The 23,655-nt window shown below is 40.1% G+C and overlaps 1 protein-coding gene across 2 annotated transcripts in view; it reads left to right on the top strand.

The window, feature by feature from the left end:
- WWC2 (WW and C2 domain containing 2) overlaps positions 1-23,655 on the top strand; it is a 163,139-nt gene that overhangs the window by 63,638 nt on the left and 75,846 nt on the right. For both annotated transcript variants that reach the window (XM_061177545.1, XM_061177547.1), the window contains exon 2: positions 21,319-21,428. In XM_061177545.1, the coding sequence (XP_061033528.1) occupies positions 21,319-21,428 (110 nt within the window). The remainder of the gene's footprint in view (positions 1-21,318; positions 21,429-23,655) is intronic.

Genomic DNA, 23,655 nt, shown 5'->3' on the forward strand with positions numbered 1-23,655 from the left:
CACATTGAAATAGGATTTTAAATTATGGCATGTGTAGAAATATAAGAGTTTTTAAAAATTATCTTTAAATATGAAATGTCATCTTTTTATGGCATAAAGTATTATAAAGTCTATATCTGTATTTTTTAAAACATTTGGAAATATTAAAATTAACAAAATTGATCAAGTACAAGTGTACAAATCATTGGCATGAGAGAACTTTATTTTACTCTAATTATACATAATGACATTATTGATACTCATTGAAATTAGATGCGTTACTATAAAGCTGTTAAGGTTTGAAGAAGGAAAGACAAGTGTGTTTTGTATATTTTTTATTTTTATTATTATATTTTTAGATGTCCATCAGAGAAATCCTGAGGAAATACAATTTTGGAATGACCCTCATATACCCAAATGATGGGGTGAATATCTTGATGCATACAAACCAGAATTTTTATATCACGTAGTTTTTGTATTAAAGGAAGTAATTTTGAAGATTCAAGACCTGGTGTAAAGAAATAAAGTGTTAAGTGCTACAACTTTCTCTTGTAAACCAGTGAATTACTGAATATCTAACGGTTGAATACTCGGTATGAATATCAAAATAATATATTTTCATGCCAGAAACTTTTGAAACCCAATTCTAGCTTACTTTAATATAAACAATCAGGTAGTTGTTCACCTAAGTAGGGAAGTGACTATGAAATCAGTAGTTTCTCATGGACACCAATCTGAGCTTCAAAAGAAGAGCATACTTCAAAAGGATGATTTTTTTTTTTGGAAAATAGATTTTCAAGGTACTTAGAAAAGACAGTAGTAGGTTTGCTGGACAAAAAGAGCATAAAGCCACAGCAGAAGTAATGATGAGAGGAATATTCCAGATGCACAGTCCAGATGCTTATTTGCTTAAAAAGACAGAAACGTTAGGTTAACAGTTGCTGTGCTGGCCAGAGAATGATTTCCACTCTAGAAAATAGTGGGTCCTCTTTGACCCATCATGGCTGAAAACATCAGATTCAGGAGGCAGACACTTGAAGTCACAGCGGGGACCAGCTCACCAGCCAGCCTGAGGCTCGGAGGGTGTAGAAATTAAACATTCAGAAACCTTCATGAGGATGATCTTCAGGTAAATGACAAGAGCTGCAGAGGCTCCATGGCAGACTTTGCGGCTCTGAGGTCCTGGAGTTGTAGTCATCCGGAAGGAGCTTGTGGTAGTGGATGGGGTAAGGAGGAGAGCACTGTTGCCAGGTTAGGGGCAGGCACGGGGAGAATTAAAAGGAAGCCCTGGAAGTGAAACATGCGGATGTGGAAGTGCGCTTTGGGAACATAGTAAGAGTCATTTCTTCAGATTAATTTGTTTTTCTGCTTTATAAAATGGAGAGAGAAGGTAACTGATGAGAGCTTAGCGTGACAACCACCGTTTCAGATGCAACCAGATGGAAACTTTTTCTAATCAACTGCCTTCATTGCTTCTTTGTACCATTCACATGGTTCCTAGCACAAACTGCCTTTTGTTGTGTATGTTTCTGCATATGCCTTATCTTTCCAGTTAGATTTCAGCCTCTGGGAGAGGAGGGTCAAGTGTTCAAAATGAAAATAAAAACATTTATGCACTTTACAGAATATTTTTCATATATATCATTTGGTATCTCTCAACAGTGTATTGAATGTAACAAGGGCTTCCAAATAAAACCCAGAAGAACAAGGTATAATATTTATATTTTCTGTTTTGTTTGATTCACTAGAACTTAGTTTCTACTAAAAGATTACATTGGTAATAATTTCTGATTTTTAGGTTATGTGCTTTAGTGTACCAGGGGAAAAAATACTTTAAGCTCTGAGCAAATGTAACTTTAACAAACTGTAACTTCAAAAAACTTAAAAAATGTAAAACTTTAGGTGAGATTTCTTTAAGAATAAATTTGAAATCAGTAAAAGAGACAGTACAGAAAGTTTTCTGATTTTTGGAATTAAAATTGGAAACTTATGGGAGATTTTACAACTTTATTTTAGCCAAAGTTCTATCTGTAAATGATTAATGAACATTATAGGTTCTCAAGCACATCGGCAGTCCCCGACCCACTGCTCTTCCCTATACCTGATTCTCTCTCCCCGGAGTCAACCACTTTTACATATTTAATGGTTTCTTTTGGTATTTACCTCTGTATTTTTAAATAACACTTGTATATGTCTTGATTTTCTTAGCTGTAGATTTAGAGAATTGACTTCCCACTCGGGGTGAGGATTCAGCTCTCCTGGGTGCCCTCCCTATGTATACATTTCCCTTCCCTTCATCATCCTGGAGTGTTATATCACCTTGTAAAGAAATCAGTATTCAATATTTACATTTTTATGACTATGTCAATATTGTTTCTGGATGACCAATCTAGTGTACTACAGCTGAATTCCCTTTGGTTTTCTCTGTAGTTAATAATTGTCTCTTTTTTTTCCATTGGCTTAATTTTCTATGTCCCCATCACCAATTTGCTGCCAGAATTGTAAATCTCCTTTCAGTACATTTAAACACAACAGGTATTCTGTCAGTTTCACACCTGCTGCTCCTCCTGTTCTTGGTCTCCAGTTCAGCCTGGTGAGTCATGTAACTAACTGCTGCACGGGTCATACGCGCGTGGGATCTCCATTTACTAGAAATTAAGATACTTTAATTTTTGAATCCCATGTCTTCCAGTTTTCTTGCTTTCTTCTCTCCTTTTGGTAGAGTTGCCTTAGAAAGGGGGCATAGGAGAGAAATTTGTTGAGTCTATGCATCTCAGAAAATGCCACATTATTCTACTCTCATACCTGATAGACATTTTACCTGGGGATACAATTTCAGATTGGAAATAATTTGTACTGAAAAATGTGACCATGTTTCTCTACTGACTTGTAGTCTCCAGCCTTGTGTTTGGGAAGTCCGGTGCCTTTATGATCCTTGTTTTCCCCAGTTTTATTGAGAAATAATTGACATATAGCACTGTATAAGGCATACAGCATGATGGTTTGATTTACACGTACTGTGAAATGATTACCACCATAGGTTCGGCTATCTCATATTGAATCTCATAGACACAATAAAAAGAAAAGGAAGAAAAGAAAAAATTGTCTCATGATGAGAACTCTTAAGACTTACTGTCTTAACAACTTTCCTGTGTATCACACAGCAGTGTTAGCTGCTAGCTGCTAGTGTGGTCACCATGCTGTACATGACATCCCTCGTACTTACTTAGCTTGTAACTGGGAGTCTGTACCTTTTGACCACCTTCCACCAATTCCCCCTTCCCCCCACCTCCGCCCCTGGCAACTACAAGTCCGATCTCTTTTTCTTTACTATGAGGTTTTTTTTGGTGTTTTGTTTGTTTGTTTGTTTGCAGATTCCGCATATAATTGAGATCATTTATATGTATTTGTCTTTCTCTGTCTGACTTAATTCACTTAGCCTAATGCCTTCAGGGTCCATCCATGTTGGCACAGGTAGTAGGATTTCCTCATTTTTTTTATGGCTGAATAATATATATATATATATAATATAGTTGTGCTATATATAGATAGATAGCACAACTTCTTTACCCATTCATTCATTGATGGACACTTAGGTTGTTTCCATGTCTTGGCCGTTATAAATAATACTGCTATGAACATGGGGGTACAGATATCTTTTGGAGTTAGTGTTTTGTTGCCTTTGGATATATTCCCAGAAGTGGAATTGCTGGACCATATGGTAGTTCTATTTTTAATTTTTTTGACTATTTTCAATAGTGGCTGTACAGTCCCACCAACAGTGCACAAGGGTTCCCTTTTCTCCACATCCTTGCCAGTATTTGTTATCCCTTGTCTTTTTGATGATGGCCGTTCTAACACCCGTGAGGTGATATCTCATCACAGTTTTAATTTGCATTCCCTAATGACTCGTGATGTTGAGCATCTTTTCATGTATGTGTTGGCCTTTTGTATATCTTCTTTGGAAAAAGATCTATTCAGGTCCTTTGTCTATTTTTTAACTGGGTTATTTGTTTATTTTTGCTGTTGAGCTTTATGAGTTCTTTACATATTTTGGATGTTAACCCCTTATCAGATATACGGTTTGCAAATATTTTTTCTTATTCCATAAGTTGTCTTTTCCCTTTGTTCCTGGTTTCTTTTGCTCTACAGAAACTTTTAGTTTGATGTAGCCCTACTTGTTTATTTTTTATTTTGTTGCTTGTGCTGGTATCATATCAAAAAAGTCATTACCAAGACTCACATCAAGGAGCTTTATTCCTCTGTTTTCTTCTAGGAGTTTCATGGTTTCAGGTCTTACATTTAAGTCTTTAATCCATTTTGAGTAAATTTTCCTGAGTGTTGTAAGGTAGGGGTTCAATTTCATTCTTTTACATGTGAGTATCCAATTATCCCAGCACCATTTATTGAAGAGACTGTCTTTTCTCCATTGAGTATTATTATCTCGATTGTCAAATATTAGTTCACTGTATATGCTTAGGTTTATTTCTGGTCTCTCGATCCTGTCCCATTTGTCTGTTTGTCTGTTTTATGCCAGTACTGTACTGTTTTGATTACTATAGCTATAGTGTAGTTGGAAATCAGGAAGTGTGATGCCTCTGCTTTGTTATTCTTTTAGGATTGCTTTGGCTATTCAGGGTATTTTTGTGGTTCCATATAAATTTTAGGAGTATTTTCTCTACTTCTTTAAAAAATGCCCTTGTTATCTTGATAGGGATTGCATTGAATCTGTACATGGCTTTTGGCAGTACTGACATCTTAACAATATTAATTCTTCCAATCCATGAAAACAGGATACTTTTCTATTTATTTCTGTTGTCTTCAATTTCTTTCATCAACATCTTATAGTCTTCAGAGTAGAGATCTGTCACCTCCTTGGTTAAATTTATCCCTAGGTATTTTGTTGGTTTTGATGCCATTGTAAATGGGATCAATTTCTTTATTTCTTTTTCAGAAAATTTGTTGTTAGTGTATAGCCTTTCTGATTCTTGATTTTTTTTTTTTTTTTTTTTTTTTGGTGACCTGGTTCCTCTCGAAGCTTTTAGACTCTTCTCATTGCCTCCATGTTCTAAAATTTCACAATATTGTGCTTTGACGTAGGTCTTTTTTTTAACGATTCTTCTGGGTGGGCTGTTTATATTCAAGAAACCAGTCATTCAGTTAAGAGAAATTTTCTTGTATTACATCTTTGATAATATCTTCCCCTTCATGTATACTTTGTTCTCTCTTTCTGGAAGTGCTGCTACTCAGATGGTAGACCCCCCCTGGACTGGTCCTCCAGTTTTCCTGTCTTTTCCTTTCCATTTGTCTTTCTCTCCAGGAAATTTTCTTAAGTTAATCTTCTAACACTTCAATAGATAGGTTCATTTCTTCTATCGTATTGTTCATGACCAAGGGTTTTAAATTTCTTTCTCCAAATATTTATTTTTTGATGGTCTGTTGTATCTCTTTGAAGATGCTAATTGAAATTTTCTTCCGTTTCTCTGAACAAAATTGAAAATTTCTTCTATGCATTAAATTGCCTGATTCATTGTTTTAGTGTGTTTGTTTTAGATTCTGCTTTTATTTTAGAGACCTGGTGTTCTTAACTTCTGCATTAGAAAAGCTCATACGGATCATTCTGGTTCCTCCACTTCTTCCAGGCACATGAGGGGATTAATTTCCCTGCCTCCATGTGATGTGTTTTGACTGTGGAATGCGAACAGTATGGGTGTACATGTATCCCCAGCCCACAAGATTGACTGACTGAGATCTGTCTATCTATCTATCAATCTATCTGTCTACCTACCTATCTACCTAGTATCGCAGCGGAGGTGCCAGTCACCCGAGATGCATCCTGGAATCCTGAGCCATACTGTGGAGGCCAGCTGCCTGGGGGAGTCATCCAGAACCACTTTGAACTTGGCTTGAGTGGGAAATTAGTGTTTGTTGTGTTCAGCCACTGAGACTTTGGTATTGTTTTTTATTAGAGCGTTACCTAGCCTGTCCTGACTGATACAGCTATCAGTCATATTTAAGAATGAGCCATAAAAAGCAGTTTGGAAGCTCTATATTGTGGGTGAGGCTTAGTCATGTAGTGATCTGGCCCACCCTTCCTATAAGGGCACTCCCAGGTATTAATGTCAATAGATCTCTTCTGAGCTTGTTAGTTTTCCCAGGAAAAACGGCACCAATCTCTTGCTTAGCAAGTGTAAGCCCAGCTACCAGTGGTTCTGAAAACTGAGTGGGGAAAGGGGGTCCGGGAACCCCACTGGTCAGTGCGTGGACAGTCCCTTAATCCTCCTGTTTCCAGTAAGGTACGCCTTCTTTCAGCTGTACCAGCCGCCAGGAAGTCCAGAATCTTTGTAGTTGAGTCTCTCTAGAGAGGAAACCTTCAGTTTCACCCAGATTGGGCAAAGGCAGGCTGAGGGGCTGGCTACTTCTTAACAGACTTCCGGCCAGTCCTCCACAGCCACACCCAGCTGTCTGAAGTCCTTGATGCCGGAATTCCAGAGCCTTTCAAGGGTTTGCAGTATGAATCAATCAGCTGCTGGGCTTTCTCTTGCTGACTTAGGTTTCCTGTTTCTCGGGTCTGCTAACTCAGTTACCACTCGGCTTTCCACAATCCCAAATTTTGTGGCTCTTGTCCTCTGAGCTGCCCTTTGTCCTTCTGTGTTTATGACTTTTTAATATCCTTTTTCTGCAATTTTCAAGGTGGAGTGTAGGCAAACACATGTATTCAATCTGTTGTGTTTACTGGAATTTCCTTAATGAGGGATTTTTTTCCCTCCTAACTTTTTATTATGAAAAATTTGTAGATCTGACAAATAATTTATCACCACATTTCTTTTATCCTCTCCTCCCTCTCTCTTTAAATGTATGAGTGTATTGTATTGTATTTATTTTTTATTTTGTGTGTGTGTGTGTATTGTATTTATGTTTACTGTTTTTTGCTGTAACATTGGAAGGTAAGTTACAGATATTATGACCCTCCACCATTAAATAATTCAGCATGCATCTTCCAAGGAAAAAATATTCCCTTACACACCATAATACCAATTATTACAACTATGGAAAATTTTTTTAAATCCTGTCATGTCATCTAACATCTATCATCCAAGATCTAGTATAACATCTAGTATATTTAAATTACCCAGTTGTTCTAAGAATTCTTTTTTTTTTTTTTTTTTTTTTTTTTTTGTTCTAAGAATTCTTTTATCCTCTTTTTAAAATTAAAAATTGGGATCCAATTGAGATAAACATGCTACAATTGGTTGTTATTGCCCTCCTTTTTTTGGGGGGGTGGGCGCACCATGCGGCTTGCAGGATCTTAGTTCCCCAACCAGGGATCAAACCCGGGCACCAGCAGTGAAAGTGCTGAGTCCTAACCACTGGACCGCCAGGGAGGTCCCCATTATTTCTCTTGTGAACTAGAACAGTTCCTCAAAGTTTTTGGTGTTTGTATTCTTTCTTTTAATTAATCTTGAGCAGTACCAGCACCTGTAGAGCTGGATTAATAACTAAAGACGAGGCCCTGTTAAGGAGATGTTAGTGAAAGTATATGGGAATAGGACAAACTTTATTTTATAAAGTAATTTTAATGGTTTGTGTTTCTAACTCAGGTGCTACCAGTCGAAAACGTCACCGAGCAATGCTTTGCACCTTCAGTGTATTAACATTTTCGATAACGAAGCAGTATTTGTCTTTGCTGCGATGAAGAACTATATTTAGAGCCTTCCCAGCCCACCCCACAGCAGCCTGCATGCTTTGCCAGTACTCAGCCTCATGACTTTTGTTTGCTTCGAGTTGAATTTGAGTGAGCTCAAAGGGCATTTCTGTTTATGACTAATGGCTGAGCTCTGAAGTTAGTGTAGTTATCAGACATTCCTGACATTCCATACGTCTAATTTTTAGTGCTTGGGGGATCTGGTGCTGTGCCAGAGGAAAACAGAGGCTGGAAGGCACAAGGAAATACCACCAAAGAAAGTCTTCCTATAAGTTACAAAAATCCAATCATGTGTTTAACTAGCAAAGCAAATGCTGGGGATGGAATTGATTTGTAGCATGTTAGCGCCATTCCTTGGGCTGCGTAAGAACATTTCTTAGTTTTCTGATACTTGATTCTCAGAATTCCAATCCTGTAGCTTTAAAAAAAAAAAAAAAATCCGTGATTCTTTTGGTTTGTGTTAGTTGTACTCAGAGCCAGAATGAGGTGCTTTTCAGTGCAAAAGCCTCGTATCCTGAGAGGGGTTTAGAGTGTCGTTGCCAGGGATCCATCAGTGCAGATGCAGTGGTCCGCAGAAAGGACAGTCATCGAGCACGTGTTGGATGAGTACCAGCCATTGTTCTAGGCACCGAGGACTCCAGAAGTGGACAAGACAGGTCGTAGGGAGGAAGGAAGAAAGATAAATCGATCTTTAGACGACATGGGTGTACCACAAAAACATGCTAAGTGAAAGAAACCAAACACAAGAAAGCACAAATTTCCATGCTTCCATTTGTATGAAATCCCAGAAAAGGTAAATCTATAGAGACAGAAAGTAAATTCGTGGTTGCCTGGGGCAGGGGGTAGGGATGGGGCAGGGGGAGACTGCAAATAGGCATAAGGGATCTTTTTGGGGTGGTCAGAATGCGCTACACTTAGATTGTGTGGTGGTTTTAACTCTATAAATTTACTAAAAATTTCTGACTTGTACACGTACAACGGGCAAATTTTCTGGTATATAAATTAAACTTCAGTGATCCTATGAAAAAAAAAAAGCTAGGCTTGGGATTATTAAATTCCAGCATGACCTGTAACTGCATCCTGTGGTCAATGTGATCAGGGGCGTGAAGATGGGTAGTTAACCATGGACTTGGTGTGTGGAAAGGAGAGAGATCGAGTCCATGTGGGCTCTGTGCAGCTGGTTTTCCTGGTCTCGGAAGGTTACCTCCCTCTTAACAAATATGGAGTCTCTGCACTTAAAAGACAGAGAAATGGGTGCTTTGGTTCAGGGAATCTAGCCCTGTGTTGTTGTTATGAGGACGACTTTGTGTTCCCCTGCACTCCACCCAATGTCAGAAAGACTAGCCCACTGGTATTAATCCACGGTACCACAAGGAGGCACAGTCCGAGTGCATTCGTCTCCAAAGCAAACACTGAGCTACCACTGGGGAAGTGATTTAGGCCACCCCGCAGCTCCCACCTAGAGGACAGGCACTGGTTGTCTGGAGAAGCTGCTGGGGACGAGAGCCATGCTTCTCGCGACTCGTGTGTCCCAGCACACGCAAGAGGCTTTCGGTAAACGTCGGGTGACCTCGTGGACGCATGAATGAAATGTTCCTTTGTTGGTAGTTTTATTATTATTACTTCCTATTGGCAGGAATGAAAAGATTAGAGGCTGGAGTGGGTTGTTGTTTTTTTTTTTCCCTCTTCCAGTTGAAGTCAGTTTCCTCAGCATCCTTAATGTCCCATTAAATGTGGGCACATCCCAAGGCCTTGCCTGGCTCATTAACCTCATCCATTAGCCGATCTCCACATGGAAATTTTAGTCCTCATTTTACCTGCACGTCCCTCTGGCGCCTCACACACAACATATTTTTAAGTTAATTGTGCCTGATCGTTTTGCTTACCCATGCTGATATCACTACGCTCCTTTGAAACTGCCAAACTATAAGCATTGTAGACTTTTCTCGTTTCTGCTTTCACGTTTAGTGAGTGCGCTGTTTCAGTAACACCCCCGACTTTTCGTTATCCAGCTTCTGCTTTCAAATATCCAGTGACTGGGAGGTCTGCCGTCACTAGGAGCCTTTTCTCCTCGGCGGCAGCCTCGAATCCGCTCATTTCCTTTCCCGTAGCCCTCTGCGCTGCGCCACCTTGGCCACCTTTCTCCTCGTCATTGCAGTTGCTTACTCTCTGATGGTAAAAGGGAAGGTTGAGGTCTGTTTCAGCCTCTCCAGCCCAGCAGCTCTCACAGGCATGAGAATCACGTGGAGAGCTTGGCCAGAGCCTCCCAGTTTCCGATTTAGTAGTTTCGGGGGAGGAACTTGATAATTTGCATTTCTACCCAGTTACCAGGCGGTACTGATGCTGCTGGGTCAGGGACCACACTTTGAGAACCGCTGCTTTAGCCTGCTCAGTGCGTCACTCGCAGGTTCACTTTCCTAAATTAAAATGTGTCCCAGGTCTGCCGCTCCTTGCTGAGTGTCTTCCATTGACCTAGGACCATGGTTCCCAAGGTAGGTGCAGTGGAATAGGAACATCCCATTAAGTAACTTGTAGTTTTTTTGTTTTTTTTTTTTTTGTCTATTTTACTTTTCAGGGCTTCTGATTAGATCAAGGAGAAAGTCTGTTTGGTGCTACTATGTCTTTAGCACTTTTCTGGCACTTAATTGCCTTTTCAACCAAGTGAGCAAGCCATCAGCTCCAAGCCGCTGCCAGCAATTCGCTAAAATTTTATAGTATGATTTTGTTGTCACTGTATTTATTTTCAATGGCAAGTATTTTAAGGGACTACAGTTTAAAACACTGGGTTAAGGAGTGCAATCCAGAAGTCCTAAAGAATTCTTCTGTATCTTTTCTTCTAGTGGGTTTCATACTTCAGTTAGTTTCATGGATCATGTATAGCTCTTTTGATTTATCTGGAATTAATTTTGTTGTAACAAAGAGGTAGGATCTAGCTTTTATTCCCTAACTGGCTATCCAATTAGCCCAACACGTTTAAATAATCAGTCTTTTTACTCATCATAAACAAAGTTTATGGATAAGTAATATCCTTGGAAAAAATATTTGCCACTTGACAGAGGATTAATACCAAAATATGTTAAAAGTTGCTACAAATCATTAAGAAGGACAAACAACACAATTTTAAAAAGGACAATTCACAAAAGAAGCAAATAAACGTACAGAAAGGTTACAAACCTTACTAGCAATTACTAGATAGCTTCCCCCTCCAACGATCACGTTGAGAGGTGGTGGAATGTGGGTAAATGAGCCCTCGCTTACCTTGTGGATGAGAGTGCAAATTGCTAAAGCCCATGTGGAGGAGACTATCAGAACGTAAAAACATAAATGCTAATATGTCTTTAACATCTCTTTAATGCATGTTGAGATTTTGAAATTTAAAAAGGGTGTATGTTCTTTGACTCTTCGCAAGGGCTTTATTCTAAAAAATTGCACAGTTAAAAACATTTACAAGCAAGTTCTTTGAAGCATTAGTTTCTCTTGAAGGAAGTTGCAACTCGTGTCTATTAACTGATGAATAGTTAAATAATGGACTGTAATCCACTCAGTGTATGTAGGTAGTGAAAGATTGAGGTAAACCTATATATATGCTCATTGAAAGATTTCTTACTTGTATTGCAAACTGAACAAAGTCATAGAAAATGCACATAGTATGAGCCTATTTGCATGTTTTGTAAAAGTATATGAATTTATAGGTGGACTATAAGATACCAAAATATTGCAGTATGTAGCATTCTACAGGTAAATGAAGGAGGGACTTTAATAATAGCTTATCCTAGTTTATGTATTCTTCATAATAAGAATGTATTACTTGCGTTTTTTTAAAGGTAGGACCCAAAACTATAGTATATGTATAGTTTATTTAGTTCAATTCCAATCTTGTAAAAATGTGCATAATATTTTATGTGCATCGGTATACATATGTATATATTTATATAAGAAAAGCATAGCCTAGAATGAAACATATTGTTAACTGGGGTTCTCCTATAAGGTCATAGGGATTAAAAAACATCTTCCCAGTTCCTTAAGTTTTGATAAAAGTAATACTGGTTCATTTAAATCACTTAATTGACCTCTCTAAGAGAGAGGTTGCATCTAACAAGGTCCTGTCAGCGCCGAGGGGTGGGTGGGTGGGTCGTGTGTCAGTTCTTTGTTGTTGTGACTGGAGCACATTCTCTTGAGTGAATGTCCCGTCCTGGCCCTTGAACAGTTATTATCTGTGATGAAATCCTTGATGATTGTGTGTTGTTTAAAGTCTAGGGAGGAGGACAAGACAGTCTTGGTGGGTTTTTGTTTGTTTGTTTGGACAATAATCTCTTAAGCCCTCTTCCTCTTTCAAACATTCCTACCTTCTTTGCCAGAATATCCACTTAAATTCTCAAACTATTTTCCAAAACCAAATAATCCAACAAGCAAACATTTCTTGGCACTTAGGAGAGAAATGAGGTTCAGGTTAAAGTGTTTGCTGACCTCTCTGTTTTCTTCTGTAGGGTAAGATACGTTTTTAAAAAAACTTGCTGAATTATTGAAACACCTGAAATAAATTCTTTTACCTCTTCGTAACTAAGAATCTGTTCTCTGTTTAGCTATTCATTTATGATACATAATATAATTATAGTAAACTAAAATAAATTATAGGACCAGATATTTTGATGCAGTTTTGAAAGATTTTTTTCTCGTATCCTGCCTGTCCCATGGTGAGGAAACATGTTTGTCAACTATCACCTTAATATCAACCTTCATATTGTTCTCTTAGTAAATGCATTTACCACTACATTTTTGTAAATTGAACATTTTTTAAAAAATGACAATTCTTCCATGGTGTCCCTGTTTTCATTTCTAATCTGCACCCACTCAGTCAACATTGATTCTATGCCAACTGTGTACGAGGAAGGCATTGGGCTAGAGAGGCAGAGATGGATGCAGAGGCCCTGCCTTTGAGAAGCTTGTCGAGAAATGAGAGTGTAGTAAAGGTGCCTGAGGTGGCTCCTGAGTTTTTGTGGAGGTGGTCAGGTGGGACAGGATTCAGGGAACACTGTGTAAGAATAGCATTCCTGGGTTACGTGGAATCAAGACTTTAATGGTTTTTTAATACTGCCAAACTGTTTCTTAAAAGGATGTATCAAGTTACAGAATCACCAGCAATAAATGAAAGTAACTGATTTCCCACATCCTCACCAGAACTGAATTTCATCCTTAGGACAAAGCAAAACAAAACAAAAACTTGATATCCTAATAGACTTAAAATTAAGCCTCATTATTGTTTTATTTGGCATTTCTTTTTATTATTAGTGAAGTTGAACATTTTCCCGTATTTTTATTATTTTACTTACTCCAAATATTCACTTGGAGTCTTGGCATTGTTATAACTTGTAAATTTATAAAAAATTTATAAATTTTTTAATAAATTTATAACTTTGTAAAAAATTAGTAAATTTTTTAAAACAATTTACTGAGGTGAAATTCACATAACACAAAATTAACCACTTTAACGTGAACAATTTGGTGGCATATATACATTGACAATGGTGTTCAACCACCACCTCTGTCTAGTTCCAAAACATTTCCATCACTCCAGTAGCTGTTGAGCACTTTCTCCCCATTTGCCCCTCTCCCTAGCCCCTGGCAACCATTGATCTACTTTCCATCTGCATGGATTTATCTATACTGGATATTTTATATACATGGAATTATAATATGTGACCTTTGTTCTGGCTTCTTTCACTTAATATAATGTTTGGAGGTTCATCCACACTGTAGCATGTATAGGTACTTCATTCCTTTTTATGGCTGAATAATAATATACCACACGTTGTTTATCCATTCATCCATTGATGGAAGTCTGAGTTCTTTCCACCTTTAGACTATTGTGAATGGTGCTGCTATGAACATGTGCATACATACAATTGTTTGGGTACCTGTTTTCAGTGCTTTTAGTTATTTGCCTCGGAGTGGAATGGTGGGGTTATGCAGTAATTCTGTGTTTAACTCTTTGAGGAACTTCCAAACTGTTTTCTATAGAGGCTGAACCATTTTACATTCCCATCAACAATGCACAACATTCCCATTTCTCTGCATCCTCATCAACACTTGTTGTTTCTGTTTTTTAAATTATAGCCACCCTAGTGGGTACCTCATTGTGGTTTTGATTTGCATTTCCCCCATGACTAATGATGTTGAATACTTGTTACTATGTATTTCATATATGAGAGAAAATGAGAGAAAAAGAAAACCTTGCTTTTTAAGAACTTATTTTAAAATTATTTAAATGTTCCTTGAGGGAAAAAAAAGTTTACTTAAAATTAAATGAAGTGGCCCAAATCTGAGAATTATTAAGCCATTAATTTTGTCTAAACATTTCATAGTTTTCATAATAGAGATATTTCTGAAGCATAGGCTTTTGCCTCCAGGTTCCTTTTTTTAATAAATTTTTTAAATTAATTTATTTTTTGTTGCATTGGGTCTTCGTTGATGCACGAGGGCTTACTCTAGTTGCGGCGAGCAGGGGCTACTCTTCGTTGCGGTGCGCGGGCTTCTTATTGCGGTGGCTTCTCTTGTTGCGGAGCATGGGCTCTAGGCGCACGGGCTTCAGTAGTTGTGGCACGTGGGCTCAGTAGTTGTGGCTCATGGGCTCTAGAGCGCAGGCTCAGTAGCTGTGGCGCATGGGCTTAGTTGTTCCGCGGCATGTGGGATCTTCCCGGACCAGGGCTTGAACCTGTGTCCCCTGCACTGGCAGGCAGATTCTTAACCACTGCGCCACCAGGGAAGTCCCAGGTTCCTTTTTAGATTAAGTTTGTTTTCCTTTTCTCCATCACCTGGGTATATTAGGCTGTAATTTGTGCCCTTTAACCAGTGGTTCTCAAAGTGTGGTCCAGGGACCAACAGCATGAGCATCACTGGGGAAGCTGTTAGAAATGCAAATCCTAGTAGGTCAGGCCCCACCCCTGATCTGCTGAGTCAGAAGCTCTAGGAGTGGGCCCAGTAATCTGTTTTAATAAGCTTTTCAGATGAGTGGGATGTGCTCTTAGGTTGAGAACCACTGCTGTAACTCAGCATTTCTGGGCCAGTGTTGTATTAAAGAGCGCTTGTGGGAGATGGAATCCACAATTTTGGCCTTGTTAGCACCAACTTTTCTTTTCTTTTTTTGTTTTTAATTTATTTTCTTTATTTCTTTCTTTATTTTTTGGCTGTGTCGGGTCTTGGTTGCAGCGCGCGGGCTTCTCTCTAGCTGTGGCGTGCAGGTTTTCTCTTTTCTAGTCGTGGCGCACAGGCTCCAGGGCGCGTGGCCTCTGTAGTTTTGCGGCACAGGGGCTCTCTCGTTGAGATGCGCGAGCTCAATAGCTGTGGCACGCGGGCTTAGTTGCCCTGCGGCGTGTGGGATCTTAGTTCCCTGACCAGGCATGGAACCCGAGTCCCCTGCATTGGAAGGCGATTCTTTACCACTGGACCACCAGGGGTAGGGGGAAGTCCCCCACCTTTTCTTTCTAACTAAAGGAGGCAGACAATATAAACAATTAAATTGAATCATATTATAACCTCCTGTTTAAGAATTACATACTATATGTATAAATCATATAGTTTGACCTAGAAATTTCTATTCAGTCTACAAATCGCTATTCAGTCTACAAATCATGTGAAGAGAGTAGTTTTTAAACGCTGCTTTTGATCTTTGGTCAGATCCCTAAAGAATTTAAGAGTTGCGTGTCCTTGGTGTGTATTTTTCCTCTCTCCTCTGATCGGGTCTTATTTTTTACTTCTTTGGAGCCTCTTCTGCGAAGGTTTCTGGTACAAAGGCCCGCGATGGCGTGGGCGCAGCCATGGACGCGCTCAGGCAGCAGTAGCGCTCCGTCCCTCATCTGCAGGGCCGTCTTAAAGCCCAGGCCCCCTCCCACCTCCTCCCTCCAGAACTTTTTAAAGGGACTCCTTTCTTGCCATTTCTCCCAGAAATTGGTGGCTAGTTAATCCAAGTAGCATATCAATAGTTAAATCCGTGCCTGGAATGACAGTAGTGATGGCCACATCCTGCACAGGAATGGAAACTTCATGGCTGGAAACCACAGACTTTGACTAGAGAGAGAGGTGTGTGCGGTACAGTCACAGGCTTGTCTCATTACAAGTAAGTTGGGTTTTTTTTTTCCTGCACAGGGTATTCAAAGGGCGATAATAATTGTATCTACTTTGCGGAGGTTTATGGGGATTTAATTCACACATTTATAGACATTAAAGCATGTGTGGTACATGGGAATCACTCAGTGAATGTTTTATATTATTAGGATAATTATGTAAAAATTGACCTTTTTTACATAGAGTATTGTTATTGACATTTTTACAAGTAATGTCTGGGTCCCCAAAGCAATAGCACAAGCCGTGTGCACTTTCAAAGGTGAATTACTCACAAATGTTGCCTTTCGGGAGTCTATTCGTGAAGGAATTAGAGAATTAGGTTAGGTGGCATAAGGGAGATTTTAGGTCCTCCAGATCTAAAATCCCTAGGTCAGATAGAGTGAACCGTTAGGAAGCAAATGTCAAAAGAGGAGCCAGGAGATCTGAGGGAGGGCGTTTTGAAGGGTAGGGGGGATTGAGTCCTGTATATCTGTAGGCTGAGGGAGAAGGCATTAACTATGTGAGAGGAGATTAACCCTTGACAATAACGGATGGAGTGAAGTTGCAGAGCAGGGAGAAGCGGATGGGATTAAGGGCGGGAGACGGGCAGGCTTTTGAGTGGAGGAGAGATATGAGAAACGGTGAGGGGATGGGGCATCCGGGTTCCAGGCGAGCAGACTTGGGGAACAAGATGGTTGTGTTTAAATATTTGAAAGCCCATCACGTGGAAGAGGGATTAAACTGCTGCTCTTTGGCACCAGTGGGTATAAACTCTAGGAGGACCAGATCTAGAGCCCACGTAGAGGAGACCTGTCTGAGAGCACGCAGGTCCAAGAGGACATGATGGACTCAGTCTAAAGAAATGAGCCCGGTTAGACGCCACTTACCAGCTAGTAACCCTGCATGAGCCGTTCAAACCCAGGGCAGCAGTCTCCTGCCTGACCCATTGCCCCAGGTCCAGGCCTGCCCATCTGGCAGTTCTCTCCTGTCTAATGTGACCCTTTGAGAAGAATTTAAGCTAATTTCCCCAAAGACTCAGAACTAACTGCGTTACCCTCCTCTGCAGAGGTTTGTATTCTTAAAAGCCGGTTTCTTCCTGCTGCCTCTGTTCACTCATCCCTGGCATTCCCCTCATTTTGTTCCTTTGCATTGCTGGTTTCCCTGACTAGAATAGTGATCGAAACAGATAAGAAGTTGTTTTTAGGGGACTAATCAGCAACATTATAAATTAAAATTCTCTCAGAACTATGGAGAGATTTCTGGTATCTTACCCTCCCTGTAGAATTCACATTGTGAACCTCATATTGAATTCCTTCCCCGCTCTCTTGGAGCAATTCAGGCGGATTTGTGTGGGCCGATTCTGTAGCGATCAGAGACCTAGTCGACGATGCGAACTCTGCCTTCAGTTTCAGTTAGACGACGGCAGCAACAGATGCTGTGAAGGAAAAATAACTCTTCAGACCTTTAACATTCAAGCTAAACTGTACATCTGGGAGGCTGGAACCATGGCAAGAGTTTTATTAACCTGAAAATGGTTTTCTCTGTCAAGTGCCGTTTCATTTAGTGCAATTAGCACAAACTCGGTTGCAGTTAGCGCAAAGTCGTCGTTTCTGGATGTGTGCTTGCACACACAGCAGTATTCACCGTCGTGTAATTGGGAAGAGTAAATTCATCTGTGTGTGGCATCTCATGTCACAGGACAGGGATCTGTGGCCTGACAATAAATACTAAATGACAGGTTGTATAAAAGAATGATATAATGCCCACAAGGAGAGGAAATACCTTGCAAAGTTCAAATTTTGTATGTAAACTGTGGCAAAGTGCTGCAGTAAATTGCCATTTTCTTCACATTAGTCACAGTGCAAAGGAAGACTTTTTTAAGCAAAGAGTAATCTCTGGAATTTCGCATAAAGACGGTCCGTAATTTCAGGCTTTCTGCATGCTGTTGCTCCTTTGTGGGGAACCAACAAACTCCGTCCATTTTTTACTTCCTTAACATGGAGGGAACACTGACTGTTTCAGAGATTCCTTGTGCAAAACAAGAGGAAGGAATTTAGAAGCTAATCAACATTACTGCTCACCGTATTTGTTCTAAGTCATGTTTGTTTCTAATTTTGGAATACATCTGTTATTTCTTTTTGTTTCATGTTACTTCTTAGTATATCATAGTAATATGTTTTCTTTATCAGGATAGCAGTATATTTGAGTGATTCATTTTGTTTGGTATCTGAGAATGTTATTCTATTTATGTTTTATAATTTGGATAAGAATTAAAAATTTGAAATTTATATATATGTATTTAATGGTTTTACTTATTGATAGGGTGTGGAGAAAACACCTGTATTTATCCAGATACAGAAAATACAGTATTAAATTGATTTTTGCAGTAACACTGCAAGGAAGGTTTTACGTTAAATTCCAGGAATGGAAACATCTGAATTTTTCTTTTTAATTTTTGAATTTTATTTTATTTTTTTATACAGCAGGTTCTTATTAGTTATCTATTTTATACATATTAGTGTATACATGTCAATCCCAATCTCCCAATTCATCCCACCACCACCCCGCCACTTTCCCCCCCTTGGTGTCCATACGGGAAACGCCTGAATTTTTAACTGAGTTCACTTATAGATGTAATTCTAGTGTTAGAACAGTGACAGTTAATAAAGTGCTTATGATCTGTTGAACAATAAATAGGAAAAGATGGATTATTTGCAAGTGTAATCCAGTTACCATAACTTGTAATCATAGTGCATGTTCTGAAACTTTTGTGACTTCTAATTCTAAAAGTAATAAGTATATTCATATCATACTCATGCTTAAACATGTTGCTTTGGTGCCAGGACAAAACTTGTGTAATGTCTCTCTTTTGTCATTTATACGTACCATTTCCATGTCTCCTTCTTCTTTATTTCTTTAGGGTGCATGTACTTTTTAGACAGCAGAGATAGAGGAGTTTAAGGAAAGAGAATCGTCAAGCAGAATGATACGCAAGGGGCTTTGTCTAATCAGGTGGTCGAAGCTCAGTCTTACAGACAGAGTATGAAGACAAGGCCACTTTCCATGGTGTGGGGAGGGTTTTTAAAAATAAATTTATGTATTTATTTTTGGCAGCGTTGGGTCTTCATTGCTGCGCGCGGGCTTTCTCTAGTTGCGGCGAGCGGGGGCTACTCTTCGTTGCGGTGCGCGGGTTTCTCATGGCGGTGGCTTCTCTTGTTGCAGAGCACGGGCTCTAGGCGCACGGGCTTCAGTAGTTGTGGCTCGTGGGCTCTAGAGCGCAGGCTCAGTAGTTGTGGTGCTGGGGCTTAGTTGCGGCATGTGGGATCTTCCCAGACCAGGGATCGAACCCATGTTCCCTGCATTGGCAGGCAGATTCTTTAACCACTGCACCACCAGGGAAGTCCCAGGGAGTTTTTTGATGTACATCGTATCTAATTCCTTTGTCAAAAGAAAACTCAATTTTCCTGCGCAGTTTTTATGATATAAGGTGGGATTTGAGCATAATTCTAAGGGCCAGTTTTTGGACTCAGATTAAGTTCAAATCGACTCCAGGTTTGCAAAGCGAATATGGCAAATTGCCATATTTGGATGCATTGCTTAACACGTCTGAGATTCATTTCACTCGTCTACTGCATATGGAAGCTTTCCACTTATCAGGCATTACACCGTTTGGTTCTCATTTAAGCTTCATGACCTCCCCCAGTCCCTACCTTTTTAAAAAATAATAGATTGGAAAACAGGGGCTTTTAAGGTTAATAACCTGCCCCACGTTGTAAGATGGCGGAACAAGCATTTGAATCCAGGTCCCTTTGATCTCAAATTTCAAGTTCTTAACTTCTGAGCCAAATTCTCTAGAATTACCTGGAAAGCTTGATTAAACATACGTTGCTGGGCCCTAGAGTTTCTGATCCTGTAAGCATATACTATACTAGAGGGCCCAAGGATTTGTTTCTAACCAGTTCCAAGATGTGGACGCTGCTGGTCGTGAGGACTAGACTTTGAGAAACACTGCTGTACATTGTGCTCCCAGACTTGGTTCCTCTGGAGAGTGAAAGAGAGAATTCACGTGTGATGCTTGGATTCACAGTCACTAACATTTATTGATTGCTTAACCATGTCCTAGACACTTTTCTGAGTTAATCCCTTTTCATTCTCCCATTAATCTTAGCAGGTAGTTAAATTGCAGGGAGAAGATAGGGGGTGTCATCACCACTTAAAATGAAGGGAAGGAAACAGGTAGAGAGAGCTGCCTAGTCAGGAGGTCTCACAGAGAGTCAGTGTGGTGACTGAGTCAGCCGGCGTTCGTGAAGGCCAGGATCCCTGCAGCCATCTCCAGAAGCGGATTTCATGCTTAGGGAAGGTTGAGAGAAAAGGAGACACTTCTTTCTTTCATCCCTTGGTGTTTTACGTCCTTGGAGGAGGGCTGTTGGCAGGCCACACCTGGGAAGAAAGGGTTTCCCTCCTTTTCATGTTTTTCTCCCAGCGTTCTGAAGGGTACATGACACAGTTCATTATTCTGATGAGTGATGTGATTCTGGGAATGACCTGTATTTCAGTTGCGCTATGAAATCATTGATATTCACTAGCATGGATCACAGAGACTCCAGGTGATTTCATATGTAGGAACTGTACTGGTGGTGCCGGTGCATTAAATTAGCAGAGATGTCACCTGAAGTTGGCCACCCGACAGCAGGGCGGTCACCAGTCTGTGGTGCTGGCCTGCCTGCAGCTGCTTTAACAGCCAGGGAAAATCTCAGATGCGAAAATGAAGGAAGTGAGAGAGAAAATCAACCCATAATTAACTCTGAAACCTGTACTCTGCTTAGGTAACTAGTTTCCCGATTAGTTTTAAGGCTTAAAGAGAAAGCTTAAGGCAGTTTCAAAAGGTGAGATCACGTTGATAGTAGAAATACTTTGTGTGTTTGATTCCATTAAATATTTTGTTGAGAGACTGTTAAGTACAGGTATAAAAATATAAGTATAAAAATAAGATCTATTGTCCCTCCTCTCAAGGAGAGCTCTTTGTGGACCTTGCAGTCGAGTTAATATATAGAAGAGCGTCCAAATCTGAAGTTAGTGTAGCCTGATGCGTATCTTGTCTTAGAGATACTGATATGATGATTCCCGTGATGCTGGTGCTCGAATCCTGGGACAAACTTTTCTTTTCACTGAGATGGGTATTTAGCTGCAGAGCTCAAGCTGGATTCCAGCCCTCCTGACCCTCAGCTTGGCATTCTCCCTGATTTAAGATGGCCTTATTTATTTATTGTACAGATTTATCTCCCAATCTTAAGCTGTGAACTTTCCAAAGGGTATTATGACTTACTGCTACTTTTTTGGATATTCATCTCTGCATTTCAGCCTTGTTGTTTTTTTCTTTAAAGATTTCAAACACAGTAGTGCAAACTCTAGAAACAATCAAGAACAAAAAGGAAACGCAGCCTGGACACTTAGCATGTGGGTAGGGTGCTGGATTTAAACATACGCGGTTGGATGGAAAGAATCACCTGTACCTTTATTCTGGTTTGTTACAGGCTAACGAAGCCCTTGTCGTTTGCTGACTGTGTTGGTGATGAGCTGCCGTGGGGATGGGAAGCCGGGTTTGACCCTCAGATTGGTGTCTACTACATCGATCACATAAACAGTAAGTTTTCCTCTTTGGTACGAGCAAGCATATCGGGAAATCTAGAGTCATACGAAAGAGTAAACATTTTACAAAGTGAATTTCTTTATTTTAAAGCCCCACTTTCCAGTGACTAATATTTAACTGAAATGTCCATTTTGGAAGTTGGGGCATGTGTGTAGAGTTGGGCTGATGGGGGCAGAGAGGGAGAAAGGGGTCTGGTCTGCCTGTCTGTCTGCCTGCCTGTTAGGGCGTGAGTTTTCTTCAGTGCACGTCTAGGGCCTTTGGAGACCATGAGCCATCTGTCTCTTCTTTCCATGGCCACTGGGCCTTCAAGGTGGGGTTCCCCCTTTCTTGTCCTTGCCACGGAAAGAGGTGGGCACTGGTGCAGCCTGGTCTAATGGCGCAGCTGCGTGTGTTCCGGTGGGGTCCAGGGAGGGCTTGACGCTCACCAGCGACTCTGGAAGACGCAGCTGTAGCTGTGGGGAAAAGACCAGAACCTCGTCTTGTTTCTGTTTCCTGATTTCTTTGTGGTTGGAAGGGGAGCACCTCTCATTGTAATAGCGTTTAGATCTGTCACATCCCTGTCATGGTAAGCCTAGGACAGAGGATCACTGTGGCTGTAAACAACTTTTTAAAACACGTACTTGAAGTAGTATTTTTTGTATGTTTGTTTATATTGTGTATGTGTTTATATTTCTATTTAGCTCTCTAGCCACCCCTATAAAAAATTTATTCAGATGGTCGAATGTAATACTCACTGATATTCATTTTGCTTATTTCACTTAAAAATAATTATTTTATTTTTATAGGTTCTTAGGAACACATAGTGAATTTATACTCCATTATCTTAATATTCTTAGATCTATCGTTACATTAAAATTTTATTTAATAAGTACTCATTAATATCTTTAGGAATAATATCATTATAGAAAAGTGTTTTATTTGATGTTCATTTACGAGTGATGGCTTGCAGCTGCCCTTGTCTAGATATATGATAAAGATTTTGAGAGGCACAAAAAGCCCATATTTATAGCAGTGATCTCTTAGAAATCTAAGAATGTGAAATATGTTCACATCACGTATCGGATTTGTGAAAATATCCTTGCACAGATTCCCTGTCAGTATCTTTCTTTACCTGTGCAAATACTCCTTTCCCAGCATGACTGGGAGGGTTTCCAGAAGTGATTGGGCTGCTCCACTCTGAAGCCTGCAGAGGCCGAAGGCCATGGGGCGGACGGCCAGTTGGGTGGGAAGGCTGCATGCGTGCCTCCAAGTGATCTAGTGTGAGGCTTCAGTGAAAGTGAGTTGAGATGAAGGACTCACTTCCAGTAATTTACACTGAAAGGGTGTGCTCTGCCTCGAAGACCACCAAGCAGGGATAATAAAATGCTCACCCCACCCGGAGGCAGCCAGGGAGCCAGAGAAGCTGACTCTTGAGAAGCCAGCGTGCTGAGTGTTGCTTATGCCTTGGGGCGGGGGGCGTACGGGTAACAGTGTGAGTAGCTTAGTTGTGGTGGAATAGGTTTGAGGGCTGTGAAACTGTCTAATTCTCACAGGTAGGTGAGATAGAGGGGTTGAAAGGAGCAAGGTCTTGGAGGTATTAAGTCAGTTTTTCAACGAACACACGTATGGTTATTTAAATCTCACTTTTATACTTATTTTATATGGATAAAAGTTTAGCTTTTTTTCCTTAAATAATATTCAGGGAACCAGAAACAAACCTTCCTCTCCTGATTCAATGGAAATAAGTTCTCATGGCACCAAAATGAGAAAATTAATTCGCTCAACTTCCCTCCCACTGCCGACAGTCTCTTCAGCTTCTAAACCCACCTCCAGGGCCCTCTGCTTTTTCTCAGTGGAAGAGGTGTTCTTCTGAATCACCCACCTCAACCCCCAAAGACCCCACTTAATAATTTCTATGTCCTATCCTTCTCTCCTAGGTAGTATCTTTACCAGTCATTTTCTGGTTTTAAAAATTTCTCCCACCATTTCAGTTTCTAATGGTTCTTTCACCTTAGTATTTAAACACTGGAGACTCTCAAAATGAAACCAAACCAAAACTACCAAAAGAAAAAACAAATAATAACAATCTCTCCCCCCCTCCCTCCCTCCTTCTCACTTTCATTCTCACTCTCTTGCTCACTCCTACTTGAAACAATCTTTCAACCCCAGTCCCTTACCAGCATGTCATCTGTTTTCCCTTCACTGGGAAACTCACTAAAAGCCACACACAGTCCCCATGGAC

This window comes from Eubalaena glacialis, chromosome 20 (genome assembly GCF_028564815.1).
Source record: "Eubalaena glacialis isolate mEubGla1 chromosome 20, mEubGla1.1.hap2.+ XY, whole genome shotgun sequence".
Lineage (NCBI taxonomy): Eukaryota > Metazoa > Chordata > Mammalia > Artiodactyla > Balaenidae > Eubalaena > Eubalaena glacialis.